Raw genomic sequence first — 22,743 nt, forward strand, 5'->3', positions numbered from 1 at the left:
AAGCTTTCCCCGTGTTTATTAAATCTTTTTAATTCGATTTTAGCCCTGAATTTTTAAATTTTTTTCTTTTTTTTTATACAAAAATGAAATGACCAGAAGTCTGTCCTTAATTATTTAAAAAACCTTGTACTCATATTCTACGAAGAATAGTAAGTCATTTGCAAAAATGACTGAATAGTGTTTGTGGAAATGATGTTTATTGACATGCATCTTTGTTATAAACGCAAAAAATCGACACATAAAAAACAGAAAATGGAATACCATCTTCTAAGGCAACAGAAAAGCGTGACCTACTAAACTCCACTTGGCGCTGTGATTTGGCGACCTTACCTGTAACAGCAGCAACCCTTCTTTAGAAGCGCCAATTTAAAAGGAAGAAAGAATGAATATTGCTCTTGTTGCTCTTATCCCCTCTTCTATGCTCAATGGTATAGAGTGAAATAATGCGCTTCACGGACTTCTATTGAATTTACCTTATTTTTACTTTCCATTTTAGGGTGCCCTTATTAGTGGTTCATTTCAATTATTATTCGATAATTAGATAACATCAAAATGGCTAAAAAGATATGCATAGTAGGTGGAGGTGCGAGTGGTCTAACCGCGATAAAAGCATGCTTGGAACAAAATCTCATACCCGTCTGTTACGAATGGACTAAAAATTTAGGCGGACTATGGCGCTACAGAGAGGAGGATGTCCACGGTCTCGGATCTGTCATGAAATCGACCATCATCAACAGCAGCAAGGAAGTGAGTGCTTTCAGCGATTTTCCGCCCCCAAAGGAGTTTCCAAATTACATGCACAACTCCAAAATGATTCGATATATCGAAATGTATGCTGAAAATTTCGATCTGACGCGCCATATCACTTTCGAACATGAAGTCAAGAGCATCGAACAGGCATCGGATTTTGAAGAGACTGGACGGTGGGTTGTCACAGTCCAGAAGAATGGGTCCTCGCAACCTTTCCAGGAAACCTTCGACGGTGTCATGGTGTGTGCTGGTCATCACGTTTTTCCAATAATCCCGAAATTTCCTGGACAGGAGAAGTTCAAAGGAAGGATTATCCATACGCATTCCTACAAGAGGCCCAATGGGTACGAGGACAAGAAAGTTCTGGTGGTTGGAGTTGGAAATTCTGGTGGAGACGTTGCAGTTGAGCTCAGCAATATAGCATCACAGGTATGTCTTTTTTCCTCTTTACTTTTGTTAAAGCGATCTACAATGAGTAGAAATAATGTCATATTTTATGTTTAGTTCCTCTAAATGCATATTTGAATTTATATTCATCTATAGCTTTTCTTTAATTTCTCAATATCGTTTGCGGTTAAAGACAAACTAAGCAAAATATATTTAAATAATTGTTTACATTGTAAATATTAATTTGAAAAGCATAAGATAAGGAAACGAAAGCATGAAGTAGAATATATAATTCTTTGCTGCCTATTTGTAAATTCTGCGCTTATAAGAAATTATCAATATTGGACCATTAGAAAAATGGATGTATACTTGTGTATATTTTTTTAATGAGTAAGGTATCATTAGATTGATTGATGAACCAAAATTATTAAAGAGCAGCAAGTTGTGGAAGTCTTGCATTTGCATTAAAATGAAGGGAAAAGAATGAAGTGAATGTTTGAATTGGATTTCGGTTGTATAGATTTAAATTTGCTCAAATGTGTAAATAATTTAGGGGTTAATGTTTTTTGTTGTTTAAAATATGGCAATACGTTAAGTGTTAAAAGAACACTCGTTTATAAAGTGAATTTTCATAAAGAACTTGTATTGGGCTGTTCAACGATTGACTTCCAATATAAAATTCAAATTGTCCTATATTGTACCACTTTTTTAAAATGTCGCTGCTTTTACTTATGATTAAATTTTAAACTTAACAAGCAAAACTAAGTGTATTTGTCGAATTTTCGGTATCGTGAAATGCAGTTAAATATTGCTAATAAAATAGCATTGAAGTAATAAGCTGTCCCATTATTTGAATAAAATTTTAAGACAATAAAACATTTTCCTTTTTAGTTTTTTTTCCTTCGAATAAACTTTCTTATATTGTTATCTCTGGTATCAAACAGGGAATAGCATTAAGAAAAAGCGATTTTTCTTTTTCGAATTTATCCATTGTTTAAATTCTGTATTTTTTTTATCTCCGTATTTTAAATCCTTTCACGTTATTTTATTCTAATCGCCTTTGGTATCATTCACAGGGTTAATATTTCCAGCTAAATACTAAAATATTTAAACTAAATATGTAACTAAATATTTTATTTAACTTTTTGATAACCATTCAGCAAAATATTTTTAAGCTTAAATTTTGATAGATATGTAACTCGTACTATTTTAAAACCTTGCGTTGTTTTGTTCATTATGCATTGCCCTTATTTTCTGTAAGTTCCTCTGAAACTCGAATTTTAATTTGAAGCAGTAAGGGAATAAATTTAAATTAATACAAGAACATTTTTAATGAGATCGAACATGCATTTTAAAAATGAGTGCAGAAAATGGAATCGTTCAATAATGAAGTCTTATGTATACTGCGGAATATCTTTATAACTTGGGTAACATCCCAAAGGATTAAAAAATTTATTCAATAAAAAAATTTTGATAATAAAACTCTGTTTTTAATTTTGCTTTTAAAAGTATTTAGTTTCATTATTGATTGAATCAAAATAAAACATCATTAAATGTATTTTTAAAAATATATAAACTTTATTTTATACAGTCCTTTGGTCTTTAGAAATTGTATTCAGTAAAATATTCTTCATATTACAATTTTTAAATCAAAATGTTTCAATCTTTTGCTACAAAATCTGACCTAATTTTTGGACATCAAGAACTTTATTATTTTAGACCAGTCAGCCTTGGCTAAACTCAGGCCACTTAGCTCGTCTTCTTCGACACGTTCAGTGAAGTGGTCTAAACTGCAGCTTATTTATAAAATATTGTTATTCAGATTTTCATAACTCAAACCCTATTGGGAAAAAGCGAGGTTTTTTTTTATTTAAAATGTTAGTTTTCAAGGATATTTTAACTAAGTATGAGTCGTTGGATCGAGGGTCTGAATAAAATATTTTTAAAACTCGTAATTCAGTTGAGCATTATTTGATTCAAACTTCATAATGTTTTACTTTGGTTAAACAATTTTTCCTATAAAATTCATATCTGAAACTGTTTATAAATTCGCTTTTGAGACCCCTTTTGAGTGGATATCCTGTATATATGAACGTTTGGCTTAAATATTACAGAATTATTGCGTTAAAATTATACACATTTTAAGAAATCACAGTAAACTTTTCTTGCAATTGTTTTCTTAGAAAATCTCGCGTTTATTTCATTCCTTAAGGCACGTGCTGAAAATTACTTTTGTAGACTTAGTTTGCCATAAGAGATAATCTTTTCGTTAACGCGATGACGGCACGTTGATAAAAGCTGATTTTTTTCCAAGCACGCGTAACGTGCTCATACAGATAAAAAATTTTCCAGTGTGAAATAAGTTCTTAGAAAATGGGCTTATGCTTTTTAAAATGGATTAAAAATTGAAACTTAATTTAAGAAAAAATTGATACCTTGAAAATATTTTTTGAATTTTAAGTTAATTTAAAAATTACTTTTGTACTATTGTATTTGTGGAATTTATTACGGGGAAATACCAGAACTTCGCTTAATTTATTAAAATTCTAAGTAAAAATTTAAAAAAATAGCTTTGAAGTGCACACCCTCACCTTTCAATATTTGTGTATAGATCTGTGTCAAACGGTATAGCCTGTAGAACAAACACACAGCCTTTTATTGTAAAGACCTGTTTTTGAAGAATGCCTCATAAACTGTTTTGCGATCGATGATTAAATTTTAACAGAAATTTACAGAGGAAATTTTTTCAAGTAAAAATGAAAGTTTTCAAACGCACCATAGATTTTCTTTTTAAAATTCAAAATGTCTTCAATTAGCACATATTTTTTTTTTTTTTTTTTTTTTTTAGGAAGGGGATTACGATATGTAGAACGTACGTCACAGTATCCAAAAGTAATATAAATTGGCCTTTTAGGATGGTATTCGTTGCATTCATTTGGGCACTAACGGCGTTTATGTATTAATACTAATTGTTTTCATAATTGGTAAATCAATCTTTTGATGCATATTTTTTGCAATCAATGATTAAGTTAAACAACTGATTTCCTTTCAATTTTGATTCCATGCATTAGAATTTCATAATCCATTGCTTTTTTTTTTTTTGAAGCAAACACAATTGTTATATTACAATACCATGATTTTGTACAGAATGAAGCATCAAATAGGTTAAATAATCATTGGAAGGCATAAGAAATCGTTTGAAATGGTAGTGCACATGCGAAAGGGTATCTCCATGTACTGATATTAGAATTGTTTGATATTAACAGAATGGTTCCAAAATCTTTTTTATATACTAATGTTTACCGTTATATTCAGATATTTACCATTCATTTAAGATAAAATTTTCTACGGTTAGAGCTGGAATTGACTCTGTTCATGGGTTAAAAACCGAATGAGGTGGTAAGGAAATAATTTGCTATTACAGAACTTGAAGAATATTATGTAATGGATTAATACAAGCTTTATTTAAAAATTACTCGTCTTTTTATCAGTAATTGGATGAGAAAATAGAATTGCTAATTTTGCATCAAATGTTTCATTTTATCAATCAAACTGAAGTAATCGGAATTAACGTCTTATTCACCGAACTAGGTGCAACTCGGTTAGCGTATCTTATAAAGATTTCGGTGGAAAAAAAGGCTCAAATTTATCAGAATAAAAACTTATCAAAATACTGGACATTCTTTGGCAATAAAGCATGGAAGTAGAAAGCCTTGCAGCTTTTTAACACTTAATATTAAAGAAAGCAATCGCCCCCGCATAAATCCAAATATTTTGGAAAACCTCAACTCTTTATTATTTTGTTTTTGAATAATATTTAGTTTATAAATACATTTACTTCATTTTCAATGATAATTAGGTTTGGCTTATTAATTTTCGCAACAAAATTAAAATATCTATACGGGTCACAACGCATGTATCCGGTTTGATCTGTTTGATTAACGTTTCAAGATATCACATGTCGAATTTGAAATTTAAGAATCGAAGAGCTTAAAAGAGCTGGAGGTTAAACAAGCGTAAATTCTTAAAATCGTGCGACATTTCATTCTTCGAATCGAGAAACTGCTCTAATTACCGTAGATTAGTCGAGAACAAATTCAACGCTCTATAAATCAATTTCATTCAGATAGAATTGATTTCAATCAATCGGCTAGTTTCGCTTGTCCATTTGTGATGATTTAAAACGTTTCGGTGTAAAGTTTGTGATGGCAAGATTTCATTGCGTTCTGTGAATAGGGATTATGATCTTTAACGATCTTTTGTCTGTATTGCATAAAGTTAAATTTTGTATTTAATTATGTAAATATAATTAAATCTAATTTCAAGATAGTGATTTGAAGCAAAACGTGGATTTTATTTAACCCTACAATGCATCGTGTAGCCATTTGGCTATGTTTTTATTTCCATTTATAAGCTTCACCTGACTGTTTCAAAGAGCAACACTGAATATTTTGAAATCTTTTAAATGCGTTTTGATAAATATTTGCAGAAAAGATCGATTTAAGACAAGAGCGGTATTAAATTGGATTAAACTAGAAACTTTAAAAAAAATTTACCAATATATCTATTGTATGAATAGTTCTACTATTAAAAAAATGTTAATTTTTTTTCTGAATTGTAAAAAATATACTCGTGAAGACTTTTATTTTATTGCGAAATTGTTATAATGTGATTTGTGTCTCTGAGATATTGTTTAATTCATAACATAGACAATTTGCATATCTTAATTGTTTTGCTAAAATTTCACCAGAAAAAATAAACTAAAAATTGTTTAAATAATTTATATAAATTATATGCAGCTAATCAAAAACGCATGTATTCTTTTAAAAAAAAATATTCATGCATTCTAAGGTAAAAGCGAAAAATTTATCTTTATCTTACTTGTATCTTACCTAACTCTAATCTGCGAAATATTCGTTAAGCAATTTTTTTTTTTTTCGCATAGGAATACAGATAAAATTGGACAATATATCCCATTTTGGGGGAAAATATCCCTGAAATTTACAGTATTGTAATGGATAATTTTTAGTGATGCTTTTTTTCTACAAGACAATTTTCTAACAACATTTACTTAGCTACGCTCCGAAATTTGGCGAAAACGAGACACAAGATTATCGTTAAATGAATTTTAGCGCCCATAACTATCTAGTTAAGGTGGCGCTTAACATACAATACAATAATTTCGCATTCTCTCAGCATCCCCTTTATTTCATTGGAAGACAAGTCTTTTGCGATTATTTCCTTCCTTCCTTCTTGATCAAAACTCATTCTCAATTTTTTTTGATACTGAATGCAGCTCTAAAAGCTCTTTTGTAGTTCTAGATAGGTTCTTGCACTAGCTCATCGATGTCTTTATTATCCAGCTCTAGCCTATAATCTCGGCCAAGGACAAAATCTCATAGATTAACTTTTCAATGCATTGTGTAGCCATTTGACGGCACGTTTTTATTTCCATTTATAAGCTTCATATGACTGTTTCAAAGGCCAACAATGAGTGACTGGAAATCCTTTTTTTAAATGCATTTTGATAAAAATTTGCAGAAAACACCGATATACAGTGGATAAAAACTTTCCGTACGCAGCTATGACTATTAATAGAAGTTTAATTTTTGGCACAAAATATTTTGTTATGAAATTGAAAATTTTAAAATTGGTTTAACACAATTTCATTTATTATTTATGAATATTATAAAGGAAAAACTATGAAGAAAATTAATAACTTAATTTGAAAGAATAAAAAAAATGCCACTACGAAGGAACAAAAAAGTTTCCTTACGGAATTTGCATGGTACGTGAAAGACCTTTTTCATGCTGACCAACTTGCATTTAATGATCGGTAGGCCTTCTTTTGGCCTTTATCACTTCTCTCAAATGTTGTGCATAACCATCAGTTTTTTTTTTTTTTTTTTGTTTCTAGAGAAATACTACTCCAAATGTTTTCAATAACCCTTTTGAGTTCAACCTTGTTCTTTGTATCATTTTTTAGTTCACGACCGATTTCTTTCAATAAATGTCCTAAAAGGATGAAATCGGGAGACTGGGGAGGGCTATGAATCTGTTTTTTTTAACATTATAGAGACATTACTCTTGACAAATCTTGGAGGTATGCTTCGGATCGTTGTCCTGTTGAAAAGTAAAGTCCATTCCAAGGGACAGTTTATCTGCATTGGTTAAAATGTTTTGTTTTAGAATGTCAAGATGTATGTACCTATCCATATTTCCATTTATAAAACATAAATATCCGACACCAGCAGCACTTATACACCCAAATACCATATTCCAACCATCGCCGTGCTTCACTGTTCCACATAAATTCTTAAGTAATGTATGTTGTTTTGATTCCCTCCAGATCATAACTCGACCATCTGACCCATGGATATTCAATTTTGATTCATCACTAAAAAAGGACCGATTCCCAAAAAGATAGAGGCTTGCTTATATGCTTCTTTGTAAACTCGAAACGCTTTTTCTGTAGCAGAGACTTGTAACAGGCTTCTTGCGGGCCCCACATCCATTGTAATCTTTTTTTAAATGACATTTCTCACAATTTAAGATGCGAATTTAATATTGTAATTAACCCTTAAATCAGTTGAGAGTTGAGGTGTACTCATCCGAGGGATTGTCTTGTACCTTACACATGATATTTCTTTTATGCAAGCGATTTAACTTCGGAGTTCTTCCGGATCGATCTCTATCCTCAAATGTTTACACATCACGGTATTTTTCAATAATATACTGCACTGTAGACTTTGGCTTGTAAGGCATTTCACTGACTTATTTCATAAATAATCCATTTTTTCGCAACCGAATCCCTTACTCACGAATACATTTCTGAATTTCAATTTGAAGACGATCAGCGAAACATTGGAATTAAACAACTGTTGTTATGTCGTATTCTTCACTCTGACAAACCATCAAACTTCGAATATTTACTGTGGATTAGTTGTAGAGAACGTCAGGCGGAATTCGCATATTGCGTACGGAAACTTTTTTTGATTGATACTTCGTTATTTATCTTAAAAATTGCAAACGGACTTGCTGTGTTTTGTAAAGGAGAGAAATTTATCATGCAAATCCCTTTTAAAGACTCATATTAACAATATATAAATAGTTTATAAAGACTTAAAGCAAAGATAAGAAATTATACTAGTTTATTTTTTAGTCTTCCGTACGGAAACTTTTTTACCCACTGTATAGGAAGAGCGGAACTAAAATTAGATTTAAACTAAAAGCTTAGAAAAATACCAAGGTGTCTATTGTATGAATAATTCTTGACCCATAAAAATACTATCAAAATATTTTATTAAAAAAATTATTGTAAAAAAATATATTAGTAAAAAGGGACTTTTATTTTTATTGCAGAATTGCTATGATCTGTCTCACTGGGATATTGTTTAATTCACAATATAGCCAATTGGCATATTTCAATTGTTTTGTTAAAATTTCACCGGCAAAATTAACTAAAATTTGTTAAATAATTTTCCTCAGTTATATGCAGCTATTCAAAACATGTATTTTTCTCGTAAAAAATGAAAAGTCATACACTCTAGGGGTAATATTTGGCAAAACGTACTTTCTCACAACTTTCAGAATTGCGTTTAATAATACTACCCGGCCAAAGCTTATTCCCTGTCGAAATTAAAAATTTCTTCGAACAGACACTCAATATAGAAAGATACCCAAACAACGCTTATTGAGACTTGATCACATTTTATTTTGCTCGTTCTGTGAGATTTAATTGTATGCATAATTCCGTCTCAAAACCTAATATGCACTTTTCCTTTCTAATCGAGTATTTTATATTCCTTAATGTATGAGTAACACTGTATAAAATTGATTTTTTAAAAATCTTAATCTGCTGTATTTCCAAAATAGATCGTATGGTAGCTGAAAGAGTTTGTAGATCCTGAATCCATAGAATCGATCTATGGATTCAGTAGTTTAAACATTGTATTAGATGATCATTTTATTGATCGAATGTTTGACAGAAATAATACTTAATGTACTTTATTTATGGCAGCGAATTAAAAACATTTGAAAGAATAACATTATTATAAATTGGATGTTTCAATTATACGACACATACAAAGTCATTATAAAAAAAAAAATATTTTGACGAATCTCTGTTTCACCCCTTTCCTAATCAGAAATTTTTTTCGAATTGCTTCTGTGTTGTTCAGTTAGTGAATATAACTCAAAACATCTGAGCTAAAGAGATGAAATATGACTTGCATTGAACAGCAAACTTGTAGATTTTTGCCAAACTTTGAATGAAAGCCATTTCTAGAAAGTTTTTGTCTAAGCGCAAGTGAACACGTTAACTGCAACCGCACAAAAACTAGATGGATAAAATTTGATAGTCTTAGCATCTAAAATTTAGATCCTTATAAATTTTGTTGCATATTCTCCGGGGTGGGCTGACAATCTGTCGGGCTGTACATTAGCATACATATAAACGCAATGTCTGATTTAAATGAAACTTGGTTTATGATCGTGAAACTAAAATTGTAGGTGTGTGTTCGCATTTTGGTTTCAATAGATCAGAAAAAAATAGCCCGAAATGCATACTTGGTTTTCTTCGCAATAAGAAGCACAAAACGCTCATGTGCGAGATTCAGGAGATAAAAAAAATATCTGGGCACTCTTTACATTCACAACCATGTTCAAAACTCCCAATTTTAATGTGGTGTCGGATTTATAACTCCTTTATTAAGGAATATGTGAGAAAGTTTAACAAGACCCCTCTCGCTGATTTAGGTAAATGTTACGGAGAACTTATAAATAAAATATCATATAAAAGTGTCTCAAACAATTACTAAAATTAACTTTTTGATACCATTTTACACTTAATTTCTTTAACTTTAAATTAATTGGAATTCTATGAAACAAAATACATGGCTTCCTTTTGTATGAATTGGGCCTCGAATTATATTCTGATGGAATATTTAAAATGCAACATTTAAGCTCTTGGTTATTGAATTGTAAATCTTTTGTTAAACCGCTTCCCGAGTTAAAATTGGAAATATGTTCGATACACTTTACAACGGATATTACGTAAAAAAAACTAATCATTTCATTCTGATTATTTAATTTTAATCTTTTAATCCCTTAAGGTTATCAGCAGGTAAACTAGTAATTTCAGAAAGTTAAAAAAGCAACAAAAAATCCTCCCTACTTTTTATTTGTATGAGTAACTCGAGTTACATAACCGTAAAATGCAAATTAAGTTTTGAAGTGAATCACTTCATTTATTTTTACTGAGGAATGCATTTTAAAAGATGCAAAAGGAATCTTACTGTTTCATACTCCTAAATTATTTTTTTTTTTTTAGTTCTTAGGTGAATTGGATAGTTGTTTAACACAATAGTCTAATCAAAGATTTAAAATTAGAAGTAGCCGGTAGGTGGGACTTTTGGTCCTGATAAAAATAAAACTAATAGTGGTACTGTGATACCATGAAGATGCCAATCGGATATGAGGTATTCGTTACAAAAAGACACGTCATTTAATTAAAAGAACACATTAAATAAAATGTTAAATAGAAATTTTATCGATGACAAATTTATATACACTATATAATCCGGTTATCTTATTTCTATATCAGAAATCCCCCTCAAGCGCGGAAAATCGAAATTTGCCGACTCTTGCTGAAGCTATGTTTGATGGAATGTCTGGGATGGCAAAGCTAATCTTCACTATTGAATATTTTAGTTAAAACAAAATATTTTAAATGTATATCTATTTCAAAATTGCTAAAAAAATCTAATACTTTTAAACTCCGATTCAAATTTATTAAAAAAATGAGGGTAGTGATTTCATTTCGTCGGAATGAAGTGAATCTGATGTTATATTTTCATTGTCGCATTTAATTTTTATTTTCTACAGTTTGATACACCAAGAACTTTTTATGAACTCCGATTTTCCATACTTAATTCATAACTTTAAAAAAAATAACCACTAATTCGTCGAAATTGATTTAAAAAAAATTGACTATAAATAAAAGTTTAATAAAGCTTGACTATAAATATAAAATTGTAATTATAGTGATCGTTTCAAATCTTCATCAAGATCTGTAGTCGCCCTTTCTGTCTGATCTAAATTATCGTGAACTAACATAATACGGAAATATAAACTGACGTGCAATATGTATCTATTACTTCAGGCTATTCTACTTTTTCACTTTTATTATGACAAGCACGATGTTGCTTGTAGCTATGAATTTAGACTAGAAGGAAGATGAATTTTTTTGCGCATATCAGGAATACAATTTCTAGAAGATGAAATTGTTTTTCTGTCACTGCAACAACTTGGTCTTTTTATTTTTAAAGCTGATATTGCAGTTTTCACATTAATATTAAAGTAGGGGCATTATCCAGAATTTTAACCTGAAATTCCTTTATCAGAACTGACGGTAACCTCTTGTCCAACACTGGACGCAACGAGTTCGACACACTACGGCAGAGATGCAGTGTTTTGAGGGAGATGCAGAATTTAAGACTAAAGAATCGTCCTCGTTATCTGCTGAAGGCTCGCAATAAATCTTTCACAAAATAGTCCGTGTTGCATTGGAATGGGATATTAATATAAAATTAATGAATTTAAAATCTTGTTATTTTTAATTTATATGCAAGGAGCATTTTTAAGCTTTATTTCGATGTTTGTTAGTTGTAACTGGGAAGTAAAAATGGTAAATGTTGCAAGTGCTTCAAGAAAAGTGTTGAAGAAATGATAAATATATATTAAAAAGAACTAACATTATTCTTAGATATTCAGCGTTATTCTTATGTTCTTTTGAACTATTTAAAGAATTGTCAAATTTACTTCATTATAAAACATTCCTTTTTTTCAATATGCCAAAAAAGTATATTTTAACATCAAAACCGATGTTTGAACCATTTAGCACTTACATCGCAGGGCCGCGGTGGTCTGGTGTCAGGTCTCGGCTTCGGAACTGAACTGGAGGGTTTCAAGTTCGAGACCCGATTCCATAATCTTAATAATTAATAAAAATCATAAACAATAAATTTATTTATTTTAAAAAATCTCCTCCAAACCTAGTCGGTTACCTTAAGAGGTTCACCTAATTTAATACTGAAAGATAAATCGCTTTCAAAAGCAATGGAATGGATAGAATATAGTACATTATTCGCAAGAAGGATCGAACTATAACAAACACTTTAAAAAAAAAAAAGTACTTGAAAGGGCCGCGGTGGTCTGGTGGTAAGGTCCCGGCTTCGGAACCGGAGGGTTTCATATTCGTGACCCGATTCCATCGAAGAACCATCGTGCGGGTCTGGTGCACGTTAAATCCGTCTAGGCCAGCCGTCCTCCCACTGGTATGGTGTGGAGAGGGGGGGGGGGTGCCAGCTCCGGTCTGACCGCGATTCAAAAAATAACCCTACTGTTGCTTTAAAACGGGACATTAATAAAACTAAACTAGCACTTGCATCGTCTATCACTTATAAATTGTTTATCTTCAGTCTTTAAAAATTCTTTTACTATGGTGAGTTAGTGGCGCAGCTTAGCCAAAGATGGCTTGCGTGCCATAAATAAAAACACTATTGTGAGCTAGCCTTGGAAACCTTTTGAAATCGATTCATTTACAGAAAATCTCTCGCCTCAAGCGGCATACTTCATGACTTTCTTGATCTAAAGAAGTCGCGTTACTATACGAAATGAAAGTGGGCCGAAAAACCATTTAACCGCTTATTCATTGCGGTTTTGATGTGTACAATGCGAGTTTTGTTCAGAACGGTCTGGCTTCGGTGAATTAAGAGTGTATCTGTTTAGTTATCTATTTAGTTTTCGTCTGCTAGTGCATGAAATGTGAAATAATTGACAATTTTTGTCTTGCCTATTCTCTGTGAAATTCTTGACTCATTTCTTAACGGGTCAGTAATTAAACTGTCATTAAGTGAAACTAATTTTCTCATTAGATTGCACTTGTGTGAAACTTCTAAGCAATTTTCAGATGGCAGTTGATAATGCAGATGCGGTTCATACTACTTCAAATGTGACGAATCGGCATCCAACTTAAAACTAATTTCGGCGAGAATCGTTTCCTTATGCAGATGCGGTTTATGTCACAATATGAAACAACTGACGGATGCTTCGAAATATTCAATTTTTTCGTATTTGAAATCTCGCATCCGTTGATTATATTCTTTGAGGTAAAATTTTTGGGTGAAGTTAAATTAGTTAAATATCGTGTGAAGAAATAATGTTTACATAAAAAAAAAAAAAAAAAAAAAAAAAAAAAAACCGCGGAATTTCAATAACTTTGATATAAATGACAAACGTACGAATTCGAAAGAAAAGCTAAAATTTTACGATTCATATGAAACTTTATTAACCCTTCTTTGCATGATGATGGAAATTGCCATCATAACATTGAATGACCAAAACTTTGTACTCAAAATGGATGTATTGTGAATTGTTTGTTGCTGGCATTTTTTTTTTTTTTTTTTTTTTGCGTAATAAGGAATGTAGCTGTCAAAAAAAGTCATTATTATAGCGGGCTTGAACTTGTCATTCCGCTGTTTGTTGTAGTTGGAAGAAACGTGCGATTTCTTAAATGTTTTTTTATAACTAATCTGAGATTGTTTTGCTAATAAAAGCAATGATGAATGGAGAAATTTAGAGAAGAGACATTGAAGATTTTGTATTGAGCTTAACATGTAAATTTGCATGATGATGGATAATTTCATCATACTGTTTTATATTATTCATTATATATTTATACTAGGATTTTTTAAACATTTTTCGTTTAATCTAGAGCATGAATTATATCACCGTGGTTTATTTCGAAAAAACAAAGAAAAAAGAATCATGCAAAGAAGGGTGATAATTTTAAAACTACCAAATAGATCCCTCCAGGTAATTTTGAAACTCCAGACTAAATTTTTAATGCTTTTGTATACACTTGGATTAATACTGATGTTTAACTCTGCAGCTGCGTATCCCGTGATTTTCACGGGTTGGCAATCAGTTCATTTTCTGTTGCATCGAGCATTTTTCGTAGTTTAGAGTGTTTATTTTTGCGATTGGATTTTTACTATATTATTATGTAACATATAGTATCAGTTCACTTTCTTTGAAAAATATTTGAACTTATTTGCCAACATCACATCTAAATAGTGATTTTAAAGAATTACGAAATCAGAGTATTAATACAAGTTATTTCCTGGGAAGATATAAAAATACTAATCTAATATACTTGACATACATGATCTAAATTACGTACGAAAAATGAATACAAATAACAATAAAAAATTTTATCTCCTCTGATAATGTAAAGTGATAATTATAAGTCGGCAAAAATTAGCATGTATATTTAAATTTCACACAAAAAATGTTGAAAAGATGCTTTAAAATGCCTGTGCTTTTTAACCCTTAAAGGGTCATTTTTTTTTTCTAGTCATATTATGTAAAAATATTTCTAGGCTTGAAATTAGAATAAGAAAAGGGATTCATTTAGCTTATTATATAAATTTAATTTCATTAATTAGGTTAATTAATAATTAAGTAACAAATAAACACAAATCAAGACGCATCATTTTGTCTGAGATAAAGAACTGAAGCATCCAAGTTTCTGGCTTACTAAAAAAATTTGTCAGAATTTATGCCAACCTACATAATTTCATACAAAGATTGATAAATTTGGTGGGAAGCATACTTCCCACGGCCTTAGAAAGGGTTAAAGGATACCTTTTTAAATTTATCACAAACATGATAGTTTTATTGAACGAAATGATTGATATATTTATCTTACTGAAATAGTTGTTAAATTACGCAGATTATTGAAAATGACTGTGAACTCGTCATGACCTATTTTTATGTCGAAACATAAATAACGGATTATGAACTACAGCTATTCTACTGAATCAAACGATTTGGAAGGCCTATGCAAGACACGAAACAACCTGGATTTTTTTAATTCTATGAATGCCCTTTTCAAACGTTTGATTACGGATATATAATCAAAGAAGTGACCAAAATTGTAAATGATTTATTCTTTGGAAAATATTCAAATATAGATCTCGGATGTCAAAACAAGCTTTATTTGCATCTATTAAGTACTGCTTAAGACGAATTTCGGGAGCCGTTTTCCTTCTATTTTGAAGAATTGGCCAAAACAGACATTTCATTCCCACACGATCATATTAGGTCAGCTTTATTTATTTATCGTTTATTATAATTTTTTACTGTAGTTCTCGAAAGTGAAAAGTTTCTTTCATAACATATCTACTCATTCGTATCACATTCCACGATGAATTTCCTATCAGGAACTGACTGCTCTGCACGTCAACGTCCGAGACGCCTCGCTAGGATCCCATCGTAAACAAAGAACTCGAAACAATATGACCCACATCACTTCACCAAGTTAGTAGATGGAGGAAAAAGCCGACCTACATCACCCGACTTTTCTGGAAGGCGTATATTTTGTCGTTATAAAAATGATTTCGTCGTGACAAACGGGAGCGAACTAGTTTCAGAATGGGATCATTCGCGTACGCTTCGTGGTTTACTTCGAGATACAAAGGTTGCTTCAGGCTGTAATGTAGAAGTTCAGATATGCAATCGGGAATATACTCTAATCTCTGAGGCAGCAACGTTTTGAATTTTTCATTCGCTAAACGTGGAAACCTATTGCTCATAATTTAAGCACGTGTGTTTTTAAAACGGTGGATGGCTGAACGATTCTGAGGGGGGAAATTTTGAGTTTCGCACAGATGAATTCTCTAACCACTGAACTACAGAGCAGTGAATTTTAGTTTAATCAAATAAGATGTGTTTTTTGGACACAAATAAGATGTGTTTCTCGTATCCTACAGAGATTTAAATTCTATGGAACAAAGTGGCAATATCTACTCATTGTTATAAAAAAACGACCCCCTTTCCCCGCCTTCTCGGGAAAAGGCGCTTTTGAAGACAGCAAAGATGTTTTTGTTATTCAAAAAATGAATAACGAGGTTTGTTGCAAGTTTTCATTTGTTAACAATGTTCAGGCGGACATCTTTTTCTCGGCATTTTTAACTAATCATTTACTCGCATATGAAATATGGAAACAGAAAGTATCGTAATAGTCATATTCTGTCTCGAGATGAGTAAGGATCGGCTATGGATCTCGCACCTCAGGGCAATATTCGGCCAAATATTGCATCCCGGGCTCCAAGGTCTCCCCCTCCCAGAGAGCATCCACCTGAAGGAAAAGGGAGGGACGGGGTGTGAAGAAGCAAGGACAGAAAAATAGGGGAGGCTATGTCCATTAGTGTTTGTTGATGTTGTGGCGGATTTGCGATGAGTGAGGATATAACCTGGGAACTTGTGGTTCGCAGCCCAGTAACATGACCGCAATACAAAAGCAATTGCGCTTGTAGCGTAGCTGTTAATTGACTTATAAACTTTCACCACAATGTATTGGAAATGATTATTGAGCCACCAAAGCTATATATTTCCCAAATGTTCACCCCTGTACATAATGTAATTAAATCTATAGCCTAGAATCTGGCGCTTGGTCTTTATTTATGACGACGGGCATTTGGTCACATCTACACTACATGAACTGACAAATTAACAGAACGGACAACCAGAGCCATTGTGAAACGCGGGAACTCGTCTTAGTTGGACGGGAAAACTTTACTAAGTTTTGACAAATCTCTCCGTTTCAAACTTCGTCGAGTCCAAAACATACATTTTCGAATATCTCTATCTATCCTTCTGTTTGTCTGAACAGGATAAATCAAAAATGCTTTGAGTTAAGTGGATGAATTTGGTGTATTTTAAACGGAAATTTTCAGACATCCGACACATTTCGAATGAAATCCATTCTGAGGAAAAATATAAATAACGCTATAACTACAAATCGAAGAGAACTAGATAAAAAAAAATAAAAAAAAATTCGGATTTAATATCTAAAATGTAGACACCAGGTAAATTTAAAACCAAATCTGTCTGAGGATTCAATGTCTGACGGTCTGTACTTTCACAAGCCTGTAAACGCGAACACTAAGACATAAATATGGAATTTGATATGTGATTTTGTGACTACATATTGTAGTGAATAGCTTATAAGCCAGTTAACTACGCTACCTGAGCAATTGCTTTTGTATCGTGGTCATGTTACTCGGCTGCGAACCACAAGGTTCCAGGTTCTATCCTCGCTCAATCCAACTCTCTACAATATATAGTTACGTGTCAAATTTTGTTTGCAATCGGCCAGAAAAAAGAGCAAAACACGCAGCTTATGTTTATGCAATAACCACATCCCTGTGATTAATTGCCAATAGCATGAGGCTAATAATGTGTAAATATATTTATTAGCGAGTATGAGTTTTGGGAGATGAATGCCTTTCTTTGCAATTGACAAACAAGTATTTTTTAAGTCGATACACATTTGAGAAATGCCATACCTTTCCTGGATATGGCATTTCTCTAATTTTTATGGAACTCTTTTTCTACAATATCGATATGAATGCGTCAGAGCAAATTGGTTGCAAAATATGCAAGAGAGAAACCATGTTTTTTGCTACGCAATTGCGGAGCAAAATTCATTTAACTTTCAGGAGATGGCCATTTCTATTTGTAGGGAAAAAATAAATAATAAAAAGAAACTCGGACCTATAAATTTCGTTCCGCAACAGCTGATAGTCCTATCCTTGAGAATCTCGAGAAAATTCTGCATCATTCTGTGCTAAATGAATTAATATCGATGCTTTTTTTTTTCCTACGCTCATATAACCTGTTCTTTAAGTAAAAGTGCCAAAATTAAAGGGTTAAAACAAATGCCTATTTATTCCTTGATCATCTTATTGCTATTTTAGTTTTATCTCTTAGATGGACGTCGACAAGATATTCGACGAGATATAATTTAGACTGTTTAACGAAATTCTCAAAAGAATTCGAATTATATTCGAAATAAACTTCATTGGACTGATTTATAATAATTCATATTGCGTTTCTTGAGGAGCTATGCAAATTGTTAAGCATAGTAATCATGGTTTAAGTATTTGACCATATTAACTTCTTTTAATATAAGGTTTTAAAACTATATTTAATATTTTAGTAAATAGCTTTTTACATAAAATTTCAGGCAGTGGTTCGTTCTTTCAACGTTAATCTTTTATTTCCTACGCATTTGTTGTTCTTGGATTTCCTACGCATTTGTTCTATACTTTCTGACTCCATGCAAATATTTAAGTGATAATTATATATTTCAAATATGAGTAGCACAGCTCGACTAAAAATCAAAATGAAATATTAAAGTCTTACCAAGGAGAATCTATCGTAAATTTAGCTTAAACTCTACAATTTCTTTTGCTAAAGGTATTAATTTCTGCATTGGTAAGATTTTTTTTATATAGGGTATTTAAATTTTAATTCGAAACCCACCATCTTGTGGGTTGTTTGGATGTTTACTTACCAGACTGATTTGGATTCTTAAAATAACCTTCATTTTACCCTTTCTAGGGCCGTGGGAAGTATACTTTTCACCAAATTTATCAATCTTCGTATGAAATTATGTAGGTTGGCATAAGTTCTGACAATTTTACAAAAACAGAAACTTAGATGTTTCAGTTCTTTATCTTACACAAAATGATGTGTCTTGATTTGTAACTTAATTATTAATTAATCAAATTAAATTGATCTAAGCTAAATGAATCCCTTTTCTTTTTCTAATTTCAAGCCTAAAAATATTTTAACATAATGACTAGAAAAAAAAATGGCCCTTTAAAAGGTTAAAACGAAGACAATCGTAAGTTTGGATTTGGTTGCCAGGGCTAATTGTATTTGATAAAGAATTTTTAAATGATTACCAGTTAAAGTTAATGAATTTTTTATATAGCCTCCCCCCCCCCAATCTTTCTATGAAATTTCGTGAAACGTCCCACTATCGTCCATCAATACAAGGACCGACCTCAACTGATGAAAGAATTCTCCTATTTTCGACTCTTATTTAAGAGCTTTATAAACTTGAGAAAAGGATAATTTTTTCCAATTTCTTCCGTGAATGCATTGCTCGCTTTTATATTTAATTGGAGTTTATGATAATAAAATAGGGGGTCCAAAATTTCACGAATGTTTTTAAAACCAGAGAATGCGTGAGACTGTTATTCAAATTCTCCACTCTTGCAACTCGGCTATATAAAATAAAAATAAAAAGCTTGAAAGATATGCATCTACGATTTATTTTCTTTATTTAAATCTCAAACAATGATTTAACGTAAATTGAATGCTTTGTCAGAAGTTAGTGGGGGGGGGGGGAATCCAGACCCTGAAATCCTATTCATAACGTTCGATTTTTATTTATTGTGAAAAGCGTATTCTGACAACAGGAACAATAAATACATAGGGCTGAGACGAAGAATGGGATATAAAAAGTATTGAAAATGTACTTTAATTGTCGGAAAATGAATCTGTAAAATGGTGTTTCACAATCAAATTAGATTCTATATAAACGGATTTAAAGTCTCTAATGAAAAGTTTTCAAAGCTTTCATAAATCTGTAGTGTATCTAAATTTCTGCTTTTATCATTTACGTTCTTTATTAAATATTAGATTTTCTCTGGATTTAGAAGCTCTTTCACACAATTCTTAAGCGTATTTGAGAAACGTTGTCATTTAAGGTAACCTGCAACCTTGAAATCCCAAAATGGAAGTCAAAAACATTCACAGCCTTGATCCGATCAGGGATTGCTCTAAATTGTACATTCAAGAAGCGTTACGTTAATGACCTTAACGGTGCTTATGTTATGAGTGTTTATCACAGCGGGCGAGATAAGCAAAGCACAATCATTATTTGGAAGCGATTTTGTTTTCGTTGCAGTTTCGTTGAGTCTTTTGTATGTTCACCTTCATCGGCCGATTTAAAATCTCAAATGCTTTACCTTGACATGTTTATCGAAGAGGATTTAACAAGAGTTCAGTTTGGAGCAAAGCATTTTAAAATCTATATTGAAGTTTTAGTATGAGTATTTTTGCTTTAAGCCTTGACAAACAAACTTTTATGAATAAGTTAACTTTTTTTCAAACTTCAAATCCCTCTTCGCTTCAAGGGTTTCATTTTTTTTTTTTTTAATTCTACTAGTTGCTTAAGACTTACGAACTGTTAATTTTTATATTTTATCTAACCTTGATTCAAATTATGCCTTTTCTTTATAAACTATACTTGGGGGAAAAAATTACATGGTTAAATATTTTGAGTTTTCTCAACACATAAAAATCATTTTTATTTAATAAAATTACAACGGTACAGACATTTTTGAATTTTATTTGAGATATTTAAAAAAATAATTCGGATTTCTTCATTTCATAAAATGAGATTTTGAAAGAGTAATATAATAAAAATGAATATTAACCAGCGATTAGTTTTATGCATAAAATCCTTATTTTCTGTGCTTGAATCGAAATTATTAATTGTTTGGGTACATTGGACGTATAAGAGCGCTCCTTCTTTGTTTGAATTTTTATTTATACCATATTTTTGTAATTCTAATTAGCTTAATTCGTCTCGATATCATGTAGCATTATATATTCTGAATAATAAGAAATAAATGAATTCCATCTTAAAAGTTACTGCCTTCACACGTTAAAAATTAAATTAATGCGCTTCAAATACAATAGGCGTTTCAAATAAATGTATAGACAAAGGGTTAAATATGCGGAATTAACTTTAAATGGTTTAAACTTGATTCTCGTTTTAAAAAAATCAAATTCTCTCAAGTGTTTGTTTTCAGAAACATTGGAGAAATGGGACAGGTGACAAATGATTCTCAATGTCTTCTATATGATTGAACCAATTCAGTATTATATGCATTTTCCTGTTTTAATTAAGGCTATTCAAAAAGCTGCGAGCTTGATCAGAATCCAATTTTTTTAGAAAATATTTCATTTATGGAGATGCATAACAAAATCGCTTGGAATACAAAATTTAAAAACAATTGGAAAACAAAATTTAAAGCGACACGCGATCGAAATTTCATTTTGCCTTTAAAATGTAATTTTAAAATGGCACCAGCCTTATTCTTTATATATGAATGGATAATGAAAAAAATGAGTCTTTTCCCATGTTTTCATTACTAGATGGTGGTAGTCCAGTATTCAACACATTTTAATTTTTATATTTCGAATCGAAAGTATTTTGTAATCGAGAGTAGTAATTTTTTACTTCAAAATCGGATCTCATTCTTATAAATTGCTCCAGAAGTGATCACACTCAATACCCTCTCATATGAAAAGTATTGAAATCGTCACATTATTCAAACGTAGCAGTTTTAATGAATATATTGTTTGTCATATCTGAATATATTCCTTTTAATATCTCCCCCATTCCTGAAAACAGTTTCGGAAATCTATCGAGAACTAGGTCGATGAAATTTCACATATGGTTTTATTAAAATTGTAAATCTTTATGTATTTTAGAAATGTCAACTGATAGATTGCCTGTCACTTCGTGATTGTATGATCACAAACTTAATCCTTATGTATATTGTTGCCAATTGTCTATATCCATTCCACTTAATTTTATTCAAAAACCCGAGCGTGACCGTTGCCGAACGCACGTTGATAACCAGAGAATTAATCGTGTGTGAAAGAAAAAAAAAGTTTATTACATTTGGCGGGTAAATTATATCTTTTTTTTTTTTTTTTTTTACATTTGATTGTGATGGGAGATGAAGTTCAATCAGTTACCTGAAGAGATAGTTTCTATTGTCGAGTTCCCTATAAAAGAGTGATCTGTTTAATTGTTAAATTAATTCTCATCTGTTGTCAGGTCAGCTGTAAGCAGGTTACTTTATGTTGTATTTGAAAATTATATTATATAAAAGCTACAGTTTTGGGAAATACTGCATGTTACCAAAGTCTACATGCAACTTTTTTCAAAATGAACCATATTACCTGTATTTACTTATTTTTTACATAACCAATGACTATTTTCCTATAATAAATATTTTTAATCCAAAACAATCATGCATTTAAGGATAAACTTAACCCTTAAGTGACTTAAATCGTTCAAGTAGATGAATGATATTTAATGTCATTTTTACACGAAAATTGTACATAATGGAATCTTAGGCCCATCTGATCAATGAAAAGTCAAAGATGCATATTTAATTATCCATTATGTACATTAAAACCAAACGGAACGCCGAGAGGAAAGCATATCTGTTGGCCACATTTGTTGAAGTTCCGAGGTATTTCTAGAATTTACTATTGGACCAAATTGGTTTCAGCATTCTTTCAAACAAGTTGTATTGAGCAACGTGATTGCCTATTTCTGAAAGGTAATGGGTATGGTTCTATGGGTAACCATGAATTATCAAATCTTGTAATTAGTTTTGTTAGTCATTTCAAAAACTTTATTACTTTTGGTTTAAAGTTGACTTCGCAGTGGGATAGATGGCAGATCAAACTTACTCGGTGCACATTCCTAGTAATACTGCGTCTGAGAAATCTATTCATTTGATTTGCTAATGAATATCCAGCTGTGCGCGCATGCACCCGAGTTCATTAAATGTTGCATTCACTCAGTAAGGTTTTACCATTACCATTTACAGTAAGGTTTTCGGTTATAAAGAAGCCTGTATATGATCGTGTTTTGTAAAT

At 31.4% G+C, this 22,743-nt stretch overlaps 1 protein-coding gene across 1 annotated transcript in view; it reads left to right on the forward strand.

Moving 5' to 3' along the window:
* Positions 1–381: 381 nt before the first annotated feature.
* Positions 382–22,743, forward strand: part of LOC129976700 (flavin-containing monooxygenase 5-like) — a 41,526-nt gene continuing 19,164 nt past the window's right edge. The window contains exon 1 of the mRNA XM_056090411.1: positions 382–1,179. Coding sequence (XP_055946386.1) covers positions 553–1,179 — 627 coding nt within the window. The 5' untranslated portion in view covers positions 382–552. The remainder of the gene's footprint in view (positions 1,180–22,743) is intronic.

The sequence above is a fragment of the Argiope bruennichi genome, chromosome 7, assembly GCF_947563725.1.
Source record: "Argiope bruennichi chromosome 7, qqArgBrue1.1, whole genome shotgun sequence".
Classification (NCBI taxonomy): Eukaryota; Metazoa; Arthropoda; class Arachnida; order Araneae; family Araneidae; genus Argiope; species Argiope bruennichi.